The 9,016-nt window shown below is 41.0% G+C and overlaps 1 protein-coding gene across 1 annotated transcript; it reads left to right on the top strand.

Annotated features, from left to right (window-relative positions):
• Window positions 1–566: 566 nt before the first annotated feature.
• Window positions 567–8,440, top strand: MAL2 (mal, T-cell differentiation protein 2; the record flags this gene model as incomplete). Its single annotated transcript, XM_008939503.1, has 3 exons — window positions 567–758; window positions 5,985–6,143; window positions 8,369–8,440. Coding segments are annotated over 3 exons (423 nt in total), but the record flags the coding sequence as incomplete, so codon positions are not given.
• Window positions 8,441–9,016: the final 576 nt, after the last annotated feature.

Genomic DNA, 9,016 nt, shown 5'->3' with positions numbered 1-9,016 from the left:
TTTCTAGTCATTACAACATAGTTTACAGCTGTCCTTACTCAGTATTCTAGTCTTCTCTTTCACTTTGTTGCTTAGTGTGTTCTCTTTCAGCGTTTTATTACAAACGCCTTGAAAAGAGGATGTTTTTTCATCTTTTTTTTTCTGTCTCATCTGATTAGGACTACAAAACTAAACAGTATGAGATTGAATCCAGGTGTGATGTACATCCTTGTCCTGCTAACTTCAGTATATAGAGAGAGATTTGTGTGTGTGTGAAACATGTTTTCACATTTGTTCTATTTCCCTAAAAATGAGAGTAAAAGTAAAATCTTCAGCAGCAGCATGCAAGTCTTCTGGGTTTGTAAATCTCATTTTCAAGGCCATTTTAAAATCTTTTAAGAATTTCAGAGTGGCTTCATCTTATTGCGACTTAGTGCCTGTCGTTTCTGAGAATGGCCCTTGGGCTCTCGTGAGTACTTTTGAAGTGTTTCCTCTTGGTTCCTAAAAGTAACCTGAGGATGTGTTGATGTATGATACTAGTTCTTTAGGCAGAAAGGGCTGAATAAAAGTTCTCTCTCAGTTCACAGTCTGTATTCCTTTACTTGCAGCTGTTTGGGACACTAGTCTGGATTTTGGTGGCTTCCACCCGAGTTCCACTGCCGGTGCTGCAGGGATGGGTGATGTTTGTAGCGGTGACTGCGTGGTTTCTGTCCATCCTGTTCCTCTGCGTGTTCCTCTTCGGCTATGCAAACAGAATTGCTGTCAACTGGAACCAGACGGTGAGATTTCTTTCTATCTATCTATCTATCTATCTATCTATTTATTTATTTAAGGGTTCCTTTTGTTTTATAAACTGAAAATCATTTTTTCAGAAGTACTGATCTTGTCTTAATGCCTGGCCTTCTGTTTAAGTGGAAGATTTTTCAAAACAGAGGTAGTTCCACACTGGAAAAAGAAACAGTAGGGCTACAAGGAGGAAATGCAGGAGCTGTTTTATGATGAAGGCTGAAGAGCCCAGCTTTTGAAACTGATTGAAGGAGTGTAATTGTCCTCTGTGAGCACATAAAGTGCACGGGCAGCAGGAAGAGGACCAGTTTAACAAGGCATGACAACAACTTAATTTAAATGGCCAGAAATTATTGTGGACTGGAAATCAGAAAATATTTTCTGACTATTAGAGAAGTGGTAGTAATGCCCTGTGAATAATGGCAGGTAGAAAGATGCATCCATTGTTGTAAAAGAAGTGAAACATCTGTGATGTGGTTGGCTGAGATAACACAGACTGGACTAAAGCACCCAGGAAGTGTCCTCTGGTTCCTAAGAAAGTCTTCTGCTGACTTTTGGGTCAAGTCCTGAAAGCTGGGGCAGCATTGGTGAGTGACTGTTAGACCTCAGGTAGTCAAAATATGGCATAACTTGCCATATGATAGAGCTTACCATCATTTTAGTCTTAGAGGAAGCCTGGTGGGACTATGGATATCATTGTACTCTGCTCAGCTTCTCTTCATCACAAAGACAAGACTTTACTCTTGCTGTAATGGGTTGCTATGGCTTGTGCCAGTACTTCTCACAGACTGCACCTTCCTTTTAAAAAAGGGAAGCTGTTGGCTCAGTTTTTTACCAACCACATGGATACCTCAGGTTATTTGCTGCTAATTTATGTACTCCTTTGTCGTCATTACCTCTTTTGTACTTTGAGTTTTTAGCACTCAACTAGTTGAGCGTGAGATGGTATCACTCTCTTTTATATTACTGGAAGTTAGTAATAAGAGGTGGCAAAACTGTGATCAGAATGGGATTTTCAAAAAAATATTCCAAAAAGCCCAGAACTTCTAAAATATTAAGGTATGGCTCTTTGTAACTGCTGATGACCTTCATCTTCCTTGTATGTGGCTTAGTTTTCTTATGGACACTGTTCTTGATCATAGGTGGAATTGTGTGCTTCGGTATCAACATCTGTGGTTGTTTATCTGTTAAGCTATTCACGGACCCTTAAAAGCCTCTAAGATCTGCATGATTTTGGGGCTCTAACTGATAACTTCAAAGCTCATCAGTGGTAACAGACTGGATTCTATTAAAACAAACTTAAGCACTTTGATAGCAAATACAGATATGTACAGTGTCAGGTTTCCAGCACAATGCAGGCAGTAATTAGGCTAATAATGAGTTACAATTACAGAGACCTTTACAGGGTTTTATGCTACGACATCCTCAGAAATTATGATGCAACAAAGCCCTTGAGCATGTGCGTAACTTAAGTAAATTAATAGTGTCCTGGGTTTCACTGAAACTGTTTGCCCATATGCAAACTGTTGTTTGCCCATATGCATCTATTTAGGAGTTGCTGGGTGAGGGCATAGCCTTCTGTAGATTGAAGATGCTGTGCAGATGTTCATCTTACAACAATTGGGTGTCTTACACACTAGCTACTTGATGCTGGCAGTGATTGTACTGTTGTACTTACAACAGTCAGTGATTCGTGCACTGTTTTGTCCCTTTGCATTTGATAAATTACATTAAAATTTCCTAGAAATTTTTCAGTGGCTGCAACTGTGTGACTCTGTAACTTAATCTAAAAAGCTGTCATAACTAGCCAACATCTTAAATGCAGTGAATTGTTTTCTCTGTAATATCGTAGCTGAAATCCGGTCCATTCCAGCTGTCAACAACAATGACACTTAACTAGACCATATCATGGCTTAACCCCCGCTGGCAGTGGAGCACCACATGCCCACTTGCTCAGTCCCCCCTGCCAGTGGGACAGGGGAGAGAATTGGGGGAAAAAAGTGAAACTCATGCGTAGAGATAGAGACATTTTCATAGGATGGAAAAGGAAGGGATGATAATAGAACACACAAAGGAAGTGATGCTCAGTAAAATTACTCACCACCTGCTGAGCAATGCCTAGCGAGTCCCTGAGAGGTGGTGCCCCCCAGCCAGCTCTCCCCAGGTCATATACTGAGCATGACATCATATGGCATGGAATATCCCCTTGACCACTTTGGGTCACCTGTCCTGGCTACGTCCCCTCCCAGCTTCTTGTGCACCCCCCCCCGACTTAGCATAAACATTGCTTAGCAACAACTAAAACATCAGCACATTATCAACGTCATTCTCATCCTAAATCCAAAACACAGCACTCTACCAGCAACTAGGAGGAAAAATAATTTTATTTCAGCTGAAACCAGGACATTTGGCCATTATTTGCAGGTTCCCACATTGTTCTGTAACTTGTTGGCAGAGAACTCATTAGCAGCACTTCGCAAGGATTTTTTACCTTCTGTTGCAGATGATTACTAGAAACACTAAAACTGTTTTTATTACTATAAAATAAAAAGGTGTACCTGTTTGGTTTAGGTTGCCATGTATTTAGATAAATATATGTGGGTTTTTATTTCATTTATTAAATTTACAGCAGAACTCAGAATCTACAGGTTATTAGATTAGGTCAAGAATGGGAAGAGTCATGGTTTAGTTATGTTGGAATATTATGGCTTCATGTAGAGATTCATGAGCAAATGTGGTTTAAGACTCCAAGAATTTAAATATGTTTGAAAATAACATGGGATTCTGAGAGCTCTGCTTTTACTAATTCCTTATCTCATAAGTAGCTCCATTGATACTAATACAGATACTTTAAAACAAGATGCTACACAGTAAAAAGATGGGGGAAAATATGGACCTTATGGAGCTATGTCACTCTGTACATCCTTGTATTAAACCAGATGGTGTGACAAATACTGGCCTTTACTGCCTGACTCACAGCGTGCTTATCTACAAAATTAGATGTGATCTAACATATGAAGATCTGGTAGCATTCTACATTCACTTTGTGTGAGGTTTCAATGATACACAAGTATGGATGCAAGGGAGAGTTAGACACCGTGCTAACAGTTGCTAAAACCCCCAAAAAAGAGGTTTTTTTTGTCACAGAAAGTATAAGCCTATGAATGTGAAACCTTAGTGATGCTACATAGCTTCACTGTAATTGCTGCCAGGAGAAGGAAATGAGAGGCTTTGGCAGAATGGAGGAAATGAAAGTGTTTATCTTCTGAAAGTACCTCTCCTGTCCGCAGTCAGCACTGCCTTCCTCACGGCGTTACCTGTGCTCCTCCATGGGCAGTGGTGCCAAAAGCGTCGGCTGGTAGCCCCGGCGTAGTTGCACACACAGTAGGTGTTTAGCAGCCCAAGGATTGTGGATGTCCTCGATTACCCCGGGGCTTACTCAGACCTGTTGAGCTGCTGTAGTCCTGTGCTATGAAATGGGTATGTCAGGCCGTGACACGTCAGGCCGTGACATGGGGTCCAGACTGTCAGGCAGTGCCCACACGCTTGGGTGCAGTCTGATGTAGTGCACATAGGTGGTGGCCTGGCAGATGTGCACATCTGTCTGCCGGCTCGGGTGAGCTGGGGCAAGAAGCAACAACAGTAAGTGTGTGGTGGGGAGTAGTGCTTCAACACCCTCATGCTGGAGTAGGTCCCTTCTATTTTTTTCTATGAAGTACAGAGGTTACAGCACAGCTGGAGACTGAGGGAATGTGTCTTATGCCCAAAGCTTGAGATCTGGCAAACGTAGCACGTAAAACCTATCCAGCTAGGTCAGGAAGCCACTCTCTGCCCCTTTATCTTCTCAGTTCTAGAGTATTTAGGTGACACTCTAAGAGGAAGTAATTGTTTTTAAAAAATGGAAAAAAACAACCAAACAAAACATCAACCACCCAGGCAGGATGCAAAACAAGAAGTTGGGAATTAATGCAGCTATTCTGCCAAAATCTGGATTTCCAGTAATTAGTGGTCATTAGGAAAAGCAGTACGCTTTATGACCTAACCTCAAATGATCAAGCCATTCTTAATTAAGAGAAAATTATTTCCTGATCTAAGTGGAATGGGAAACTGTAGTAACAACTTATAATTTAACAAAACCAGCTAGGGTGTGATTTGGGTAGCGTTAGCTGCTGTCAAATATGGAACAACTCCTGAGTTTGAACAGAAAATTCTTTCAGTAAAGAGAAACTATTCTCCATATAGTGGCAGAAATTGTATGTTGCATGGGCACAGGAACGGAGTGCAGTGCAAATGTCAGCTTTGCAGATTCAACAACAGAAGGAGATCCTGGAAGAGTATTTTAGACATTTTTATACTGAACTGGAACGTGTTTTGGATCTTGCTGTGTGAAACATGAGACTCTGAAATACAACCCGCAAAGAGATTTAGGCACCATAGCTGCTTTTTCATGTGCTCCAGTAATAGAATCCAGAAATGAGAGTTAGATGTCTAAACCTCGTGTTCAGCTAGCACTCACCACAAAGGAGGGAATTGCCTAGAGAAGGCCAGGAGAGAAGCATATTTCAAGTAAACCCTACCTCCTGTCCTCTCAAGTCCAAGGCATTTTATTCCACAGTATCATGAAGTACTCCAAATTACTGTGTTTTGCGTAGAGCCAAGTCAGAGAGAGTTGAGGAAGTGCCTCAGTTCTTGAACTGTGATGGTACCAGGAAGTAAACTTCAGCTGTGTTAAGGCTGAAGTGTTTCTGGGCATTTACAGTAGCAAAATTTAAGCATAGAGGGGGACTTCTGGAGCTTAGGTTAGAGCTGAGAAGGGATTTTGGGGTCTGAAAGCTTGTATTGTACTGCTTAAACTATTATAAATTTGGCCTGTATGTCCCTTTTGTTTTATCTGAGCCGTGTGAAGGGAGAGTTCAGTAAGCTCTAATAGCTTTAAAGTGATATAAAATGTCAGCAGATGTACATACAGATGAGCATGTGCCTCTTAATTTGAAAGAACGTAGGTTTGAGGAGAGGGAGAGTTTCCCTTTAGGACTAATCACATTAGAGAGTCGCTTATGACTGGCAAGTGAAGCTCTCAGGTGGGTCTAACACTGCTTGTCTGAAGCTCCTGTTATCAGGGCTTGATGCATCTTTCAGTGCTGGGTTTTGTTTGTGCCGAGACTGGAAGAATTAGGTATGTATTGCAGCCCAGACTGATCCTTTTATTTGCTTTTCAGGATTTTCTTTTCCACGGGGCTACTTTTGTCTTCTATTTTGGAGCTTTTCTACTGCAAGCAGCAACTACATCTCTGCATCACTTTCCCCGCAAATTCAATTCCACCGCACCGGAGAAGATTCTGGCAGATCATGAATATAACATCAGCATAGCAGCCTCGGTACGTGTTTCATAGCTCTGTACCTGGGGAGCAGGAGTCTGCTGTGAGCCCTTGCAGCCAGCTGTTCAACTTGGGAACTGAACAGCAGGCCGGAATAGAAAGAGGAGCTGTGAGAGAAAGGAATGTCTTTAAAAGCAACAAATAGTGTCTAATGGTGACATGCAAGAAATACTGGAATAAGCTAATCTGATAAGTGCTCAGCTGTTTTTTCCCTACAGTGTTTTAAATACATGGTCATTGCAGCTTACGATTTTTAGACAAGGGAAAAAGTAACAACTGAGCCCTCATTGAAGCATCAGGTGTGAATCATGCCTGTGCTCAAACTTCCAGGTGCTTTTTTTATATCATTTAGATAGTCCTGAACATGCCATGGGGAAAAATGCCTTGGACTAGCTCCTTGTGAAGCTCTAGGTATATACTTAACTATGCCAGGCATAAAAGTTATCTGTAAGGGCCCTGCTGTCTCTTATGGCAAGGATTAGAGTGCTTTTATTGATAACCCAAGATCAGATTGCATTTTTCTCACTGTAATTGCATCATCACCGTATCTGATGATGTGGGTGTACATAGCTGAGTCAGAAAATATACCAGGCCCTAGCTTTCTCCCTGGGCTGAGCTCCTGGAGGACAGGTAGGGGTGTGCCAGGAGGCTTAACTTAAAGAACTGGAACTGCTGCTCTTTTTTTTTTTTTTTTTTGTACCACCTACACGGTCATGCATACCTCAGGGAACTGTATATATTTATTAAGCCTCTAAATCCCTCTGTGGGTATCTGTTGCCCTTAAAACTAAATACACCATAAGTTTTGCACAGTAAACACCTTCGGTTCATCTAAGATAAAACCAGGTGAATGTAGGGTGTAAGGTTCCCATTCTTTCTGCAAGAGGAGAATGAACAGGGAAAGCGTGTTGCTTTCCAGGCCAGTCTCTGAGGGGTAAGGTGGGCATGCCAGCCTCCAAGTCCAGAGCACCTCGCCAGTACCCACCTCCCAGTAATACACTGGAGCACTGATTCCTGTGTGGCCATATGGCACAAGGACAAAGGTGGCATCTTGTAGCTGTGCATGAACTAGTGAACTAATTAACTAACTTTATACAAATTCTACCCTTAAATGTAGCTCTTCAGTCCAGTATGTTCAGGTCACTTCAGTCATTTTGTCTGGTAACAGGATACTGGGGACTCCAAGAGACCCTTTCCCCCTTCCATACTGTTTCTCTAAGGGGGAATTCAGTTCTTCAAGACCCTCAAATCCCTGTCAAGATAGAGGAGTAGACTTTTTGTAACTTGCTTCAGTATTTTTAATTAAGAGATTCTGGGAAATGGTGGATTGGATAACTGTAGTCTTGAGTGTCTTTGTGTTTTCTTCCAAAGGTATATAATTAGAAAGTCAGGACATACAGAAAAAAATCGTAATCCTTTGAAACTCTTCATTAAAGCCCGTCATCTGCATGAGGGAAAAAGAAAAGGTTGCTAACATTTTATCTTCTAAAATTAATTTTGCATACTGTGGTTAAAAATATATACATTCATTTTATAGGGGCGATAGGTCTAAGAGATAGAATCCACAGTTAGTACTGGACAGTATCAGAATTTTTTTTTTTCAGCCATTCAGTTTCTTGTTTCTTCCTTCTGTTTTGCATTATATATTCATGTTTCTGTGGCATGACCTTCAGTTCCAGTCTGCTCAATTCGGTTCTTGAGCAGCAGCAGCTTCCTGGCATTTCTCAGGAAATTGTTCTGATGGCTGACTAGCAGGTCAAGGAAGCCACGCTGAAGCTGTTCCTGTATTTCTGAAAGTAAAGGAGTTCTGCTGTTCAGAAGGACAACTTCTTAGTTGTTTGTTGGTCAGGGCATTCACTTGGCAACAAATCTAATGTTTGATCAGTCTGGATAAGAGAAAGCTGAAACACACAGTGTGCATACACACATGATTACTCTGTATCATAGCTCACACAGACATTCTGTTTCATACTCTATTTCAAAATGTCTTCTGAAGCAAGCAAATAACTTAAAAACCGTAACATGGGGTTGTAACAGAGAGGTTCATGAGGCAGCTTCAGAAGGTCCCAAACTTATCTTCACCCTAAGAATTTTGGTAGTGGAAGCTAACTTTTGAATGATTTGTGTTCCTGTATTTATTAAGACTAGGAAAAGAAAAATGTATAACAATATAATCTGTGGTTCACTATTTTCTTTTTTCTTCTTTTTTTTTCCCTGCTCCTCAAGATTTTTGCCTTTGCAACAGCTGTTTGTTATGGTTGCAGCACAGCCCTGGCATTAAGGAGGTGGAGGCTATAGCAGTTGAAGAGTTGAAGAGAGGTTCCTGAGTGTTCCACTTCAGATTATGTGCTACTTGTATGTTTTACTGTAATCTCATTCCCCAAAGACTTTTTTTCCTTAAAATCTGTTTTAAAGTGCTGAAATGCAAATAACCCCTAATCAGGATTTCTTGAACATAAAGCAAATTCCCATCTCTTCCCTTTCTAATTTTTACTTTTATTGTGTACTTGTTAGAAACATACTCATTGTGTGGTACTACAGCATTTAAGGATACACAGATGTGTCACTAGCAGATAACAGGATTCTAGTGCTAAATCAGAAAATGAAGAAAATGGAAACTCTACAAGTATGTTAACTGCATAAGCAGCTAAAAAGCTCCCCCCTTATTAGGTCCTTGGGCTGTGTGAATTCCACACAGGTGGAGCCTTGAGGCTGCCTGTAGAGGCGTGAGCTTTTTCTGTATGCTGCTCCTTGCATGATCACAGCCCAAGCTGTCTTTGTGATACCAGCTTAATATATATATTGTTAACTTTGATGTACAGAGAAGATATTTTAAATATCCATCCAGTGAAATCTTTTGATGCTCTTTTATAG

This window comes from Merops nubicus, unplaced genomic scaffold, assembly GCF_000691845.1.
Source record: "Merops nubicus isolate BGI_N331 unplaced genomic scaffold, ASM69184v1 scaffold3254, whole genome shotgun sequence".
NCBI classification, from domain to species: domain Eukaryota; kingdom Metazoa; phylum Chordata; class Aves; order Coraciiformes; family Meropidae; genus Merops; species Merops nubicus.
This window is presented reverse-complemented; position numbering and strand designations above follow the sequence as displayed.